Raw genomic sequence first — 16,727 nt, forward strand, 5'->3', positions numbered from 1 at the left:
AGCGAGGGTGCATACTTTGAATAAAATATTTGTTATCATTCTCTTGAAATAAATGTGTTTTTTTCTTGAAAAAATACCGGTTTCATATGTATACACCTGGTACTTTATAATAATCGTAATTTCTTCAAATCTCTAGGCATCTCTGACCTTTCTTCAAAGGTTAGAAATTAGTAAATAAATAAATATAAAACTAACGATCAAATGATGCGCATGGAATTGTATATACGCTGTCAGACGAGAATGAATAGACAAAAACGATTACATGGAACCTCTTTTAATAAAAAAAAACAAATATTAATAAGAAAAAATCGCCTGATTATAAAAGGAGACTATTATTTTAATTTGATAAAATATTACACTAAAAGATACGCTTAATATTCCGGCCTTTATAAGTCAATTCCAACTATAATTTTTAATTAAAAAAAGATGTGTACGCCAATGACGAAAACAATTACGAAAATAAAGGGACATACTATAAAATTTTTATAATAATACTTACTTCAATTAAAAAATGGGCAAAAACTATTCTTTTATTCCTTTAAATGTAAGAAATATATACTATAATAAGCGATTTTCCTATTATTATTCTAAAGTAGGGAGAGAATGCTTTTATGGCTGTACAGATTGAGATGGGAACACAATACGACAATGAAGTTGGGGGTGCTTCCATATTAAATGAAACTCTCTGGAATTAGAAATTAAAGAAAGGAAGTGCCTAATCTGCAGAGAATCATAATAAGTATGCATTAAATAAAAAGAAAAAACAGTAAGACTTGCTATTTGATTTTTATAACACCATCTTCAAGTTTTCCACCAAATTACAATAGCCCATAAAGTTCTTTTGTTATCGCATACAAATCTTGTAAATCTTTTAAAACCCCTTAAAGTTTTTTAGATAATATTAAATCGCTTAATTAATTCTGTCTACGATATTCCTGGAACTGATGGGTTTCGCAGTTTCCTGGTGAGAGTAGCCGCGGGGCCGAAAGAGAGGATGTGCTCAGTCGAGCGAGACGTTGTAGGGCCTCACTCTCAGCGCTTTAGTTGCATCAAGTAGCGTCATGCGTCCAAACCAAACAGAAATAATTCATGCGACCCTTCCTGTTTACCTTCGGATTCTCCCGATATAGGATCAAAGCCAATGCAAACCTTGTCCGAAATTGTTCAACAAAATGCATGACTTTTCTAACAAATAGTACATTCTTATCTTAGAAAGGATAAATTTCCAACCAAAAATAAAAAATTTAAATTTTCAGGGAAGAAAATTAATTTTTAACAAACAAATACGATTTTTCAACAAGCAGTTTAAGTTTAAACCAATTAGTTGATTCTTCAACCATAAAATACGACTTTTCAAAAAAATGGTTGAATCCTCGACCAAAATAGATTAATTTGCACTTAGCTTCCCATTAGCAAATGTATTTGCTTCCTTATAGAGAGGAAGCATTAGTGATTTTTTCAATAATAGACAAACTAAAGTTTTCATTTAAATCAATTTAAAGATAAAAATCTACTAAAAGTAAAAAATAAAAGAATAAGACAAAACATTTTTTAAATACAATGACAAATGTGACAAATTAAAATTTGTATTTGAAATGTTGATTTTTTGAGCTGGTAAAGGGAAGGGGGAAGTTCTGTCGCATAATATCCCTTTCAAAAATTTATGATTTTTTTACCAGAATTTTCAACATTATTTTATTTGGAAAAGTATGATAAAAAGTCTTTTATATTCATGCATCAACTTTGAATTATGTCGATTGAAAAAGTTTTTCTGTTTTAAGCAGATGTTTCAAATATTATAAATGAGCATAACTTCCTTACTTTTCAATAAAGTGTATTATTATAGGTTAATCGATGCCTCAAATCAAGGAATCTTTTCCGTTCTTGCATCAATTTCGAATTATGCTATTGAAAAATTTTTGCTATTAAAGACCGGTTTTTTCAAATATAAGACATTATCGCATAGTTTTCTTACTCTTCAATAAAGTGTATTAATATTATAGGTTAATCGATTTGTCTCGAATCAACACATTTTTTCTATTCATGCATTAACTTAAAATTATGAGAATGAGAAAATTTCACTAAGAAAAACGATTTTTAATATAATATAAATGACCTGAACCTCCTTGATCTTTAATAAATTGTATTAATATTATAGGTCAATAGATTGGTAGCGAACTAAGGAATCTTTTGTATTCTTGCATCAACTTTGAATTATGAGAATGAGAAAATTTGCACTATAAAAATCTATTTTTAATATAATATAAATGACTATACTTCCCTACTCTTTAATAAAATGTATTAAAATTATAGGTCAATTGATTCGCCACGAACCAAGGAATCTTTTACATTTTCGTATCAACTTTGAATTATGTTAATAAAAACAGTTTTACTATAAAAAACCGATTTTTAAAATATTGTAAAGTGCTAAAAAAATGCAATAAATATTGTTAGAAATCCTTTGGCCAGTTTTAAAATATGAGTGGTGAAAATAAGCCCTCCAAATTTAATCAATTTATCTGTCACCGTTTTCAAGTTATCGTGTTCACAAAAAAGTGTGACATACACACAACTCAGCCAGACAATTACTTAGAACATAATGTTAGACATTTTTAAATTGAAGAACGTTTAATTAAACGAATAAAAATGTTTTCAACTATGGTACCATTACAAAGCTTCCTCTATGAAGAAGCAAAAAAGATGATTGTTTAATCAACAAGATTAGTTTCCTATCAAAAAAGATGAGTTTTCAACAAAATGCATGAATTTTCAAACAAATAATCCGACATTTCATTCAAAGATAATTTTTTAACCACGAAGATTAACTTTTTAAAAACGAAATAGTTCAATATTCAATCAGAGATGCATTTTCAACCAAATAATGTAATTTGAACTAAACGAGATGAATTATTACAAACAAAAAATATCAGCTAAAATGTAGTAGGATTTTTTTTGTATTCCATTAATTCAGATCGTATTTTAGTGAAAAAACGAGAAAAATGGTAAAAGGCAAAGTGTTGTGAAAACACAGGGAAAATAAGAATTATTGAAAAAAGGGAAAAGAGGAGAATAGGGGAAAGAGTGTGAATTCTAAAATTTGAAAATAATTTTCAAACTTATAATGTATTAAATTTCGAAAATTTTGGTTTTTATCAACACGAAACGTACTTAATGTCATCTTGGCAACGTTACTTCCACTGAAGCCCCCCTTAGGGAAATCTCTGATTCTCATATTCCCAATGCTATTTATGTGGTATTTTTAAATTTTCTGAATTCAACTCCTGGAGATATAACCTTTTCAGTGTCATTGCATGTCATTTGGAGACGATATATTGTAACCAGTCCATTGTGTCCATTGTCCATTATTCTAAATGCACTTGATTCCAATAAATGATCACGATCGAGGTTTGCTTCCAGCTTCCAGTAGCTCCTGCGTACTTAGGTCAAGATATTTTTATCAAGTTTGAGTGACTAACTATCAATAATTATCTGTCGATAAGGCTTTAATTCGGTGGCAAATATAAGCGAAAAAGGTATGAGAATAGACCAGGAGGGAATGAAGTAATAGCTACTGAGCTTCGCAAGAGCTATCAACTATCAAGTCAACACGAGTGGTCGACGAGTAGGTTGGGCTCATACATGTGGGGACAGCCAGCCGGTTAGTTCGCCGCCTGCAACGCGTATCGGTTGGTTCGTATTTGTAGGCAGTCTTTCCAGTAGTTTGTTTCTTGCTCGTATCTTGGCTTCAGCACTTTGCTGGCCCGTTTCGTTCTTTTTTAATATCGGACACCCATGTACCAAGTGCTCCATTCTTTGATCGGACGGTATAGCACCGTTACATTTCTCGTCGGAACATTTTTCAATTCTAATTGTCTCACTTTTAGTTGAACAAATTATTATGATTCGAGTGATCATCGACATCATTGAAATTTCGGACTACCCGGCTCCGGCTTGACGGCTTTCTGAACCTACCGATTAGTCAATTTATCTCCTGGAAGCGGTTCCGGCTCGAAAAGAGAATTGCAGAGTACAATTGTTGGTAGGATCATTTTTAATTCTATAATTCTCCCTAACTTTTTGTTTCTTATCTTTAACCTTTCAGCTTTATTTTTTTAAAACTGATTGTTCTTAATAGTAGACAATAACCACCTGTCTAATTCTCCTTTATATGTTGTATTCTCATCAATAAGGAAACTTTGTTTTTTTAACTATACCTTCCTCAAACAAAAGTAATATTAATTTTAGGTACTTTTTATTTAAGCGTCAGAGGTGTAATAAATTCTAATCTGTCATTCGTCACTTCACTTGTGGATTGAGACATTTTAAGGGAACTTGAATGAGAGCTGTGTAAGTTTGTCTCTGACACTTGCAGATGATGAATCTACACTATGATGCAATGTTTACACGAAGTTTGCATGGACTCTTTAGTATCACAAGGCAAGCGATTTTTGAGGAGATGAATAAAAAAAGCAATTAAAGAATTACGAGAATATCTAGATTAACGAATTTCGAAATATTCCAAGTTATAGGAACTAGGAAAATAGTAGTAGAGAATATAAAGAAATTATCAAAAAATAAATAAAAAATAAATTGTGAGAATGTTTCTCACAAATATCAATTTGGGTAAAATGTTTATGACCACACTAACTTCTTTTCATTAAAAAAAAGCCTTCTATACTTGTAAAAACGATCGATGAAAATATGGTATCGATTTTGTCACAATATTTGACGAAACAATCCTGATATCTGCTGTTGTAAAATAAAAAATTAATCATTATTACGGAAACTAAACAACAGTCGGCATTGCTACGCGGGGTTTGGTACAATTGTATTGACTGTCATAATCATAATTTGGGATCGCAATGTTGCTGTGAATGTTCGGGCTTTGTGCGAGCTGCCGAAAAAACGTTACCAGTTTCAAGCTCGGGTATTTATTTCGTCACCCCACTCTGATCTCGTTTATTGTATTGGTTGCCCTGATGGGGATATGAGTCTACCTTGCATTATTTGTTGCGCTTTACGCGAAGCCTTAAATGGGGGAGTTTACGATGCGCAAGCTGTTCGGGACAGAGTTCTGCAAAAATTCAAATTTAATACATGAAAAATTTCTTTTTTATACAAATTATTAATAAAGGTTTGTAATTCATTCGTGAAATAGAGTCAAAGTGTCAATTATTCCAATTGAATAGAAAAAATTTAATATTTTGAGTAGGGTCAGTTTTTCTTGCATAGTTCTGTAATTTCACAAACATAACATTATTTTGTACTATAAAAACGTTTCAAAGTGCATGATTTCATAAAAATGTTATAATTTTTATAGCGAAAACAAAAAAATAATCACTCAAATTAAAAATCCAACTGTTTTGGAGAAAAATCGATCTTTTTTATTTGAAAAATTACATGATAACTAGTTTAGTTTAAATTGGTTTTTCTTTTCTTCAAAATTGATTTTTCTCAAATTCATCAGTTTTTATTTCAAATTTAAGTACTTTGGTCAAATCTTCTTTTTTTTGTTCGAAATAATTTTTTTAATTGAAAATTAAACTATTTCATTTCTTATTACAAACTTATTTTTTAGTTGCAAAATCATTTCTTCCTATGGAAATTTAGTTATTTTATTGAAATTTCTTTAATTAATTTTTTAACTTTTAAATATTTTATTTAAAATTTGTCTTTTTTGTTTAAATTAAACTATTCTTTCTTTAATAATACAATCTTTTGTTGTTGGAATATCAATTATTTGATTTTTCGTTTAATATTTACCTCTTTTGGTTCAAAGTTATAATTCTTTGTTAAAAGTAATTTTTTGTTTGTAAATTCATTACTTTAGTTGAAATTTCAATTATATATGGCTAAAATTTTAACTATTTTATTATAAAATTCGCCTTTTTCGAATTAATTTTTTTTTAACAGAAAATTTAACTATTCCATTTTTGACTGAAAATATTTTCTTTCTTAGTTCAGAATTTACTTCTTTTGTTACAAATAAAACTATATTCTTAATACTTAATACTTAATTTAAATAATTTGTTTGACATTTTAATAATAAATATAACACATCCCATATTATATAATAATAATTTTAATAATAAGTAATTGGCAATAATGTTTGCAACTTGTTTCTATTTTTAAGTAATGCGATTATGCATTTTATCCTTTTACTTTAAAGGTCTCCGCTTCTAGGCATATAATATGCTATTTTTACTCTACACTTGAAACAAAAATAACAGATAACTAAAAACAGCCTATTTGAATTACATTTGAAAGTAACTCTTAAAACAGAGAAAAGTTATTCTTACTTTGATTAAAACATAAAAAGAAAATATTCTACATTATAAACTTAAAAAGTGTGAAATGTACATCAAAATAAATCTTCGAAATCCCATTGTATAACCGATATTGTAACTCATTTGAAAACAACAAATTTTTACTCATTTCAATGTAAAATATTGAAAGTTTAGATTAATTCTTGTCAGTAGGTTTGGCATTAATTTGGATATATATATATATACACACTTATTTATTTATTTAAATATATATTTTAAAAGAAATGAAACTTATTCCTTATTTATTTATTACAAACAATTTACAATTATTACCTGAGAGACGTTTACACTATTTTCATTTAAAAATGCAATAATTCTTCCAAAAAATAACTGGCTGAATTATCGTTGCAAACTTAAGCAATATATTTCAAATTATGATGATTGAAATGAAAAATGCCCAATTAACCAAGAAAATTCAATGCATTATAAGCATTCTATAGATCAAAATATGGTTAACACTTGTTTTTTTTCCTTTATATTATACTTTTATGCAAATTAAGGACCTCTAAATATTATCCGATTGGCTTCTCCTTTTCCATAGCTTATTGAAATACCAAAAGGTACCAACAGAACGTGTGTCTGCTTGGAATTGACGAAATAATTTTTTTTACTTATAAAATGAATTACCCTAGTATGTTTTGAACGTAGTACAGCTTTGTTAGGTTACTTTCTTATAGATATTGCTTTTTGTGTTTATACTTGACCCATAATAATTAGTATTAGTTTTTATTTTAATACCAAGACATGTCAATGGTTATATCAAGAACTAATAGTTTGCACCTGTCCACAGATTATATTTATATTTATATTACATTGTTTTTACTTCATTGTTTTTATTTGAATATTGATAAATGCATGCGGGATGCTATATTTATTTATAACTTTTTTATTCACATTTTTATTTGGCGAATGTTAGTGATCTAACAATATTCTACTGTAAAGCGTTAATGACATTTTTCTGCTTTTCTCATTCTCCTTTCTTTGTGGGATAATTTTTCATATTTTACTGTAGGTAGAATTAGGCGAGTCATGTATTTCTACTGTAATATATAATAGATTGTTTTTGAATAGCAATTATTATCATTATTATAACCAATAACTGCTTTTAATTAATTATTTTAAACAAATACACCTATATCACAGTTTGAACAAAGAAAAATTAGATTTCAATAATAATAATAATAATAGATCTTTATTATGTTTCACGAAATATGTACACAGTAAATCCCAAAGATATGATTTATCCAATGTTAAATAAAAATGCCGCAAACAATTGATAACTACACTTATTCGGCAGCAGATAATTTTTATCCCGTGGCGCGTGGAGAAAAATATATCGAACAATGATACCGCAAAACCTCTGTATTAAAATAAAGCGCAATATGATCACGTACAAGCAGGTTCCGGAGCTTTGTACGATATTATAATGTACTAACATCGCTTGGCCACTACTAGAACCCTCGTATATATAATGTAATAAAATAATAATATAATGTAAAATCTTGCAATGTACGATATCACGATTTTACGCTATTATAATGCGATAATTACGATATATAGCGCAGAAATTACGTTATATATTGCAATTCATGCGATATCGTTTTCTCGGTGGCGGATAACAAATTATCTGCAGATGTATATTTGTAGTTCTCAATTGTTTGCAACGTTTTTATCCAACTTCAGATAAATAATATCCCTAGGATTTACTGTGTATACATTAGATTACAGATAGTTAAATCTAATGAACATCTTTCGTAGATTTTGTGCAGAAATTTCTTTGCATCTAAAAGATTATATCCTCACATCATGGATTGCCCTTCAAAAACATAATTATCGTTATTTAAAGAAATGCTGATAAACAGTGACACAGTGATTTTGTTGATAAGAATTAATCAATACAATGTTGATTATTACAATATGTTGTTGGATTACAATTTTTCCTTTTTTCAATGTTGATCTTGAGATGAAAAGTAGTTCTTTTCTAAAACGCGAAATGAGTGAATTTGTTTCATTCTAACTTCTACGTAACTCAACAACGAAACAAATATATGAATGCATTTAAACACGGAAAATGTAGCAGATGTCAGTTATATTCATTAATTTGTTTATAAAAATCATAGCAATAAAGGAATTTTATCTATAATGAAAATTTCAATAAATAATAGAGCAATTTAGCAAATTAAATATGGTTTATTGGCATCTTTCAACTTCAGTAACACATAATGAAAGAAGCATGATGTTTACAAAAATCGTTTTATGAGAGTTACGAATGCGTTTTAGAATGGGTAGCAAGGTACGCTTCTCTTGAAGCATGCGTAGTAGGGTGATCCACAAAAACCAATATTATGTTTTTTTTATCACTCACCATTAATCTTGTTCCATTTAATCATTAGGATTAAATAAGAATTCTCACTCTTCACTAAAGAGAAAGGAAAAAGTGAACCTCGGAATGTCTACTGGTAAATATAAAATTAATCCTGAATAATTTTTCCTGAAAAGTGCTTAGAACCTACCGTCAAGATTTACATAAATTATTAACAGATCTATTTTTTTTTTTGATTTCATAATTCATTTCAAAGATAGGCGACTTTTGAGATTGATTGTACGTAGTGTACATCCTTAAGTATCACATTGTGTTCTTCTGCGAACATAAGTTTTTTTTACTTTCCACTATCTTGGTTACTCATTTAAGTACTAAACGATTGAAAGAATTGCGTATACAATTTTCGAGAAACAGCATATGATATTTCAATGCTTACAGTGTATTTTTCACATTTTAAGCATTGCAAAATTTAAAATTGTACGATTTAGAAATTACACGGAGCAACTTTCAGTTATAAAATTTGATGGTATAATATTTATTCTTACAGTACGACAATAGCAAGCCAGGATATAGAGTCACTATTGCAAGAATTACTATTGTGAATATTAAAGTCTGAAGTTATTATATCTATTCAAATATAAAATAAATGATTAAATAATTGCACTTATACCAAAAGAAACTTACTATAATCCCTAAGACACACTGTGAAGTTTACAAAACACACTAGTAAAAACATTCTGTCTATGTTCATTCTACGCATTCCTAATTTTTCCCATAGAAAATAGGAAAAACTTCCATGGTCGAAAGAACAAAATAAAAATAAATTCGCATTCACTTCACACACTATAAATTTTATACATTAAACATACAATTAGATATTTATATTTTATTCTAAGCTGAAAGAGAAAAAACCTTGTCAGAAGATATCAGCCCTGGTGGGAATTGAACACGGTTCTCCGGGGCAGTAGAACAGAGATATTTCCCTGTGATAAAACAAATTATGAGTTTTGTGAATTTTATCATCCTCATGAATTTCGGCGCGTGTAATGGCGTCATTTGGTACTGAATCGCGAAGCACTATATTCAATTGTTTTTTTCTTTCATTGCACTTTCCCATTGAAAATGGTAATTTTTCTTACCTGCTTTGCAACTTATGTTATTTTATATGCTAGTTATTGCTAGTTATTATTTTATCATTTAATTTATGAATATCACTTTTTTCAACTTCAATCTGCTATCAAAAATATGAATTTTTCTAACTATAAATGGCAATTATTAGGCTTGTAGTATATTTATAAATGAAATGGAAAATGTATTTCTTCCTGTGGCTGTGACAATAATACTCTTTTCTCGACTATATCCTAGATTGCTATCGAACTTTTGTAAATATCAATATTATAATGCCAAATTTTACGATCAAGAGTTTCTCCGTGTAAAATCGATCATAAAACTTCTTATATAAATTTTATATTTACGTATGTAATATTTTTAAGTTGAAAGGTTGAATTTGACATAAAAAAGTCGCGAAAGTTAATGAATACTCGGAGGGATACTTCATATTTTTACATTTTCATCAGAGAAGGTATTAGATTTGTGCAAAATTTGAACCTTCTCTCCAGTTTTTGACAAATGTCTACATTTTGAGTCCCTCTGAACTCAAAAAATAGGTTTTTACTAAATAAGTTCCTAAAGTTTGTGAACTCCCCAGCTTTCGATATTCACACTGCTTCCTACGGTTTCTTTAAAAGGGAGGTGACAAGATTCATTTTAGCAAATAAAAAAAAAGCTGCGTATACACCCTCTAATATCTGATACTCACTATATACCGCAAAAGTAGTGTGTATTAAACTTGTTTTGAAATGTATTCAAGCAGTTACTGCAAGCTTGGTGTTTTATGCCTTTATATTCTGAACACCTATTTTAGAAGTTGAAATTAAAGTTGAAAGTTTGTGTATTTTCTAGACTGGAAGTTCTTGAGTTTCAATGTTTTTAACTCTGAAGTTAATTCAAAATCAACTAATCTCATGGAAAAATGTTGATAAGCTGATATGAGATAAAGAAAAGGTACTAAACAATTAGAACTCTTGAGTTTTCCAACTGTTTCTTCATCAATGTATCAATTTAAGACACTTTAATTTGATCGGAATAATGATATTCTTCAGAGTACAGAACAATTTCACTCACCATTATTATTTTTTAGTAAATAAGTGGAACATGTCAACTGATAGCCTGTGAATTTAATACCCTTTAGTTTAATGTATCAACCGCAATTTCTCTTCTTAACCTAAGAACTTCTTGCAAAAGAAAATCCTTGTATAGGATTACCTAGGATTAAACCCGCATACTTTCTACTCTTTTTAAGTTTTATATGAAACATAATTCTTCTAAAATTCCTTTCTGTATTTCGTTCTTCAACAATGCCAATGTGCAAAAATGACGATATTCTTTTTCTATTTGCAGGGGAACTTACCATTGGAATAGAAGATTTCTAGGATATTAAAATGGTAGTCGCTGAGAACGAGGATTCGAAGCAAGCTTCGAACTCTGACCTGAGCAATGCAAGCTCTAATGCAAAATGCGAATCAAACGATCGTTCTTATGAGCAGCAAAATGATGTCAATTTGCATAAAAAAAACCGTAGTATCACAAACGAAAACAATTCTTTACTACTTGATGCTAGTCAGGTACAGCCTGAGATTTTAGGAGTTGAAAACATGATCAAAGCGCAGAAAGTGAATGGCCTTATAAACGAAAATGATAAGGGAAAGTCTGGAGTAGAGGATCTGGAAAATAGCCCTTGTAATGGAAAGGATGATCCACCGGATGGAGGAGCAAGGGCCTGGTTGATTATGATCGGAAGCTTTATCATCAACGGAGTGCTTTTCAGTGTCATCAATAGCTACTCTGTCATTTACGGAGAATTAAATGAAAATATGAAACGTGATGGAATAAATGACACTGCGTCAAAAGCTTGTAAGTTTCACTTCAGTTTTCCTTCTATAGTGACAGCCGGTACCTTGACTCGAATTGTTGAAAAAATCATGAAACTTTACTTATGGGTTCTTTGTGACCCGCAAACAGAAAATTTAGAAGGGAGTGCCAAACATTTTTTCAACCTTTTTTTAAAGGGGGACTTTTCTTAGATTTTATATACATTAAATAATTCCTCAATTTACGTTCCTCAATTTAAAAATGTTTAACACAATCTTCTAAGTATTTTTCTGTGTGTGTGTGTGTGTGTGTGTGGTTGTCCCTCTTTTTTGTGAAAACGATAACTTGAAAAGGGTTGCAGATAAATAGATGAAATTTGGAGGGCTTGTTTTCATTACTAATATCTTGAAACTGACCGAAGGGTTTCTCAAAATATTTATTGCAGTTTTTTCGTACTGTATAATATTTTGAAAATTGTTTTTTATAGTAAAACTTTTTTCATAAACATAGTTTAAAATTGATACAAGAATGTAAAATATTCTTTGGTTCGAGACGAATTGATTGATCTATAATTTAAATACATTTGATTAAATAGTAGGGAAGTTATGGTGATTCATATATTTTTTAAATCAATTTCTATCGTAAAAATGTTCCCATTCTCATAATTCAACGTTAATGCAAGAATATAAAAGATTCATTAGTTCGATTCGAATCTATTGACCTATAATTTCAATACCTTTTGTCAACGATTAAGGAAGTGATGGTGATTTATATCATATTAAAAATCGATTTTTATGGTAAAACTTTTCTCATTCTCATAGTAATTTAAACATGATGCAAAAATAGAAAAGATATTTTGATTCAAGGCGAATCGATTGACCTATAATACTGATACATTTGATTGAAGAGTAGGGGAGCTATGGTAATGCATAATATTTAAAACAATTGTTTTAAACAGAAAAACTTTTTTAATCGACGTAACTCAAAGTTGATGCATAAATATAAAAGACTTTTTGATCACACATTTTCAAATAAAATAATTCTGACAATTCTGGTAAAAAAATCAGACAGTTGGGAAAGGGATAAGGTGTGAAAGAACTTTCTCTTCCCTTTTTCAGCTCAAAAAATTATCATTCCAATTAGAAAATTTGATTTGTCATTGTATTTTAAAAACGGTTTGTATTATTTTGTAATTTTGTATTTTTTGTAAATTTCGATTTTTAAATTAATCGAAATGAAAATTTTAGTTTTTATATTATTTAAAAAATCACTAATGCTTCTTCTACGAGGAAGTAAATACATTTGCTAACGGGAAGCAAACTTTTTGTGAAATGAGCACCATATCATTATAAATACAAACAAAGTGGAGACACTTGAGATCGAATTCACGGCTATTTTTTATGCTGATGAGGTGAAAATAGATCTCATTATTTCCAACCCCGCAAGAAGAGAATTTTTATTTGAATCTTAATTGTATTTTTTTAAATCCAGTATTTACCAACAAAATGAAGAACTTTTTCTTTTTTATAGGATTTCATAGGTAACCCTTATACTCGTGCGTTGAGGTTTTGTACTCGCCCCCTAAGAGTGACTACTTATAAGGTTGCTCATAAATTTGATATGTTATAGTTTTCTCTTTTTTCTGTCATTGGTTACAAAATATAAAAAATTAGAGAAATGAGAAAAATTTTGGTATTTAGACATACATGCTCGAACTTTTTTTATTCAGATTTTCTTTGGGAACTGCTGGAATTGAAGCTTTTGGCATATAAAATTGATTAAAAAAATAAAATTTGTGATCTTACGTTGTCAATTTTTATGGAAACATATGCAATACAAAACGTACCAAAAATTTGCTAATTTTTAAAGAATTTTTGCCAATGTCTACGAAATGCTTTCTAGAGGTCATTCGCTGACCTTTTTTCGGTCTGATTTTATTCTAACGGAAAATATTGTATGTTTTCGAAATCCTTAAAAAAAGATTCATAATTTGAAAATTCACAAAATGGCGACCATTGTTTGAAGAAAAAAAATAGTTTTGAGAAAAACGGTTACCATTTCGTTTATATATAACTTTTTAATATTTTATTTTGTGAATTTCGAAACAATGAGACCCGCCTCCCCATTACAATCGAGAAGAAAAAGGTATTAATTTAAATTAGTTTGGGAAATGTCGGATTTAGACAATATAGTGCTCGTGTAATTTTTTCTTATTTTTGGGGAAAAATATGGAAAAATAGAGCGGGAATTTTTTGTAGAGTTTTTCGAAAGGAAAAATGTTCTTTTTCGGATTTAATTCTATCGCGTACATTTTTTGAAAAAAAATTTTGTATTTGCAGACAGAAGGTCATTATTGTATTAACTTTTAAATATTTGTTGTGGACTTCGAAAGAATGAGAGTTCTTCACTGGGCTTAAAAAGAAAAAGCTAATAATTATTATCTCTATCATTTTGAAAAATACTAGATTAAAAAATAATGTTAAAAAAATTGATGTCATCAATCGTAAAATTAACTTTTCTGATCATCGATTTCCCTTTTCATATTTTTTCTTATACTAGGAAATTTGTGATCTTTTCATCAGTGGGTATCAATCCTGGACAAGGTAATAATTATTAACTTTATCACATAATTTTGTTATTAGTGATTGATTGCATGGTTTCAATGATAGTCTGGGTAAAAACTGAATAATGAAAGACACTGAAACTGAAAAATCAAGCTCTGTAATGAACTTTATAATTAAAAGATAATTCAAATGTAGATCAATAGTAATAACCACGATTGAATTTAAAGGCTGCGATACTAATTTAGAATCATTTAATTCCAACTATTTTAAGTAAAATAGAATGGTACTAAAAATTAGTACAAATTATTATATGAAATTATATAAAGTATTGTATAAAATGCATTTTTGTAAGAATTGTTAATTAATTATGCACATGAAATAAATAATTGTCTGAACTGGTCAATGAACTGTACTATCGTTTATATTATAAAAATTACTACTTCAGAATTGATAGAGAGTAATCAACATTAGACTACACTTTTATGTGATTAGTTAACATTAATGGTTTTCATCTTCATTTTCTGCTTTCAAACGCATATTAACAGTAGTTTCCTCAGTTACCTCAATAATTAATATTCTAGGCTTTTATATTTTTATATTTAAATAGTAATAATAACTAAGAATACATATGTCCTGGAAGTGAAATAATTCAGTTCTTGAATCGCTAAAATATTTAGTCGATTGATTCAGTGATAATTTGTTGTATAAACTAAATTGCTTTGAAAGTATTATGTTTAATAATTGTTTTTTTTTTTTTTTTGATAATTGCAACTAATCTCTATAGAACATATTTACTGAAAATTACTCTTAAATCTTGTTAGTACACAAAATTATATAAGAGGATAAAAATTCATCGCATAATGCACATACTCCATATTCGTTATCAGTTATCAGTGCCGATAAAAAAAACATTCCTTATGTTTTAACTGCCAAGAAAACAATCCGAGAAAGCGATTTGATAGTCCGAGAAAGCTTCATTTAATTTTTAAAGATGTAGCCGAACAAAATTAACAACAAGTTTTTTGTTTACAGAAAAATGTTGTTAATGTTTATTAATTTAAGATCAGAAAATATTCGGAATGATAAAAGAGCATGTAACTTTCCGGTTCATTCACCAAAACTATAAAACGCTACACGTGCGTATAAATAGATACTATGGCACTAGTTTACGCGGTAGGCGGACTTTGTTATCTAAAGTAGTTACTCTTGGCTATTTCTTCAATCTACAAAAATATATCTTTGCCTACTTGAAGACATACATTTTTATTATGACAAAAAGATTTTGTGATGCTTTTCAGTTATTTTCCTATGCAATTTTGATTTTTAGAATAAAATTGAGTTTTTCCGTTTTTACCCGCATTTTTATTGTTTCTATCTCATTGTGAAAGGAATTGTTTTATCAATTGTTGCTCCATGAATTGTTATTAAAATATTTTTAAGCACATTTTTATTTAGCAAGGTAAATATGTAAATGTTTACGTCCTTGGACAAAAGAATTAATGCAGATATAAAATGATGAAAAATATTATAGTTAGACGTCATATTATTTTAAAGATTTCTTTTGACCATTCACAATCCGCCGAATTTCAGTTGGAAGGACATGTGCCATTTAAGGTACCAATTTGCGAATAATTTAGTGAAGAGCAGATGCATGAGAGTCTTGAAAGTTCATTCATCCCACTACAATTTTACCATAAAGAAAATTTAAAAACTTAAAATAATATTTTTTATATTCATGAATGGCATCAGCAAAACATATTTTTCAATTTGAAATAAAATTCCTGACGATTTCTGGTAATTTTAAAATTATTTTTTAGTTTATAACATTTTTGTCGAGAAAATATTTTAAAATATCTTAAAACATTCCAAAAGATATTCAAAATTTTTAAAAAAGTATTTGGAAGAATTTAAGATAATTTTTTTCATTTTGTATAATTTTGTATGAACGTTAGGAAACATTGCAATCAATTTAAAAGATACTTAGAAGTTAAAAAAAATTTTAATAATTCAAAATTTGTAAAGATTTCAAAGAACTTCTAGCAGAATGTGCACTTTTTAAAATTTCGAAATAAAATGGGAATTTTGAAAGTGATTCTTTATTTTCAAAAATGAATTTAAAGAGAATATTTTATAATATTTTTAAAGGTTTCAAAAGATTTTCAAAATTGTCAAATTGGTCGATTGCGCTTTTTAAAGTTTGAAATTCTTTTTAACTGGCTTGAATTTTTTCTTCAATATTGTAAAATCTTACAAAGTAATATTTCTTAGAAATTTACTAGATACTTTTTCGAAATTTCTGATATCTTCAAAAATTATTTTGAATTTTTTAGAGAAACCTAAAAAAAAACTTATTTAGGAAACTAGGAAACATAAGAAATTAAAAAGTAAATATTTGTTAGAAATATGTATTTTGTATTGAAAATGATTTTTCCCTTCAACTTAGAATTTGAGTAAAATTTCTGTTCTTTCTTGACTGAAAAATTCTTTTGGTCAAACTTCGTCTTTCTGAATATCAACTATTATATTGATAAAAAGAGATATTTCGGGTTTCACTCGTGTAAAAAATTACGAATTGTTTGCCGA

At 28.4% G+C, this 16,727-nt stretch overlaps 1 protein-coding gene across 6 annotated transcripts in view; it reads left to right on the forward strand.

The window, feature by feature from the left end:
• LOC117170615 (monocarboxylate transporter 10) overlaps nucleotides 1–16,727 on the forward strand; it is a 93,983-nt gene that overhangs the window by 55,385 nt on the left and 21,871 nt on the right. For 2 of the 6 annotated variants that reach the window (XM_033357501.1, XM_033357503.1), the window contains one exon: nucleotides 11,110–11,622. In XM_033357501.1, the coding sequence (XP_033213392.1) occupies nucleotides 11,151–11,622 (472 nt within the window). In that variant the 5' untranslated portion in view covers nucleotides 11,110–11,150. Of the gene's footprint in view, nucleotides 1–3,574; nucleotides 4,040–11,109; nucleotides 11,623–16,727 lie in introns of those variants that run through there. The other 4 variants (XM_033357499.1, XM_033357500.1, XM_033357505.1 and 1 more) reach the window with 4 other exon arrangements.

Source organism: Belonocnema kinseyi, chromosome 4 (assembly GCF_010883055.1).
Source record: "Belonocnema kinseyi isolate 2016_QV_RU_SX_M_011 chromosome 4, B_treatae_v1, whole genome shotgun sequence".
In the NCBI taxonomy this organism is placed as follows: Eukaryota; Metazoa; Arthropoda; class Insecta; order Hymenoptera; family Cynipidae; genus Belonocnema; species Belonocnema kinseyi.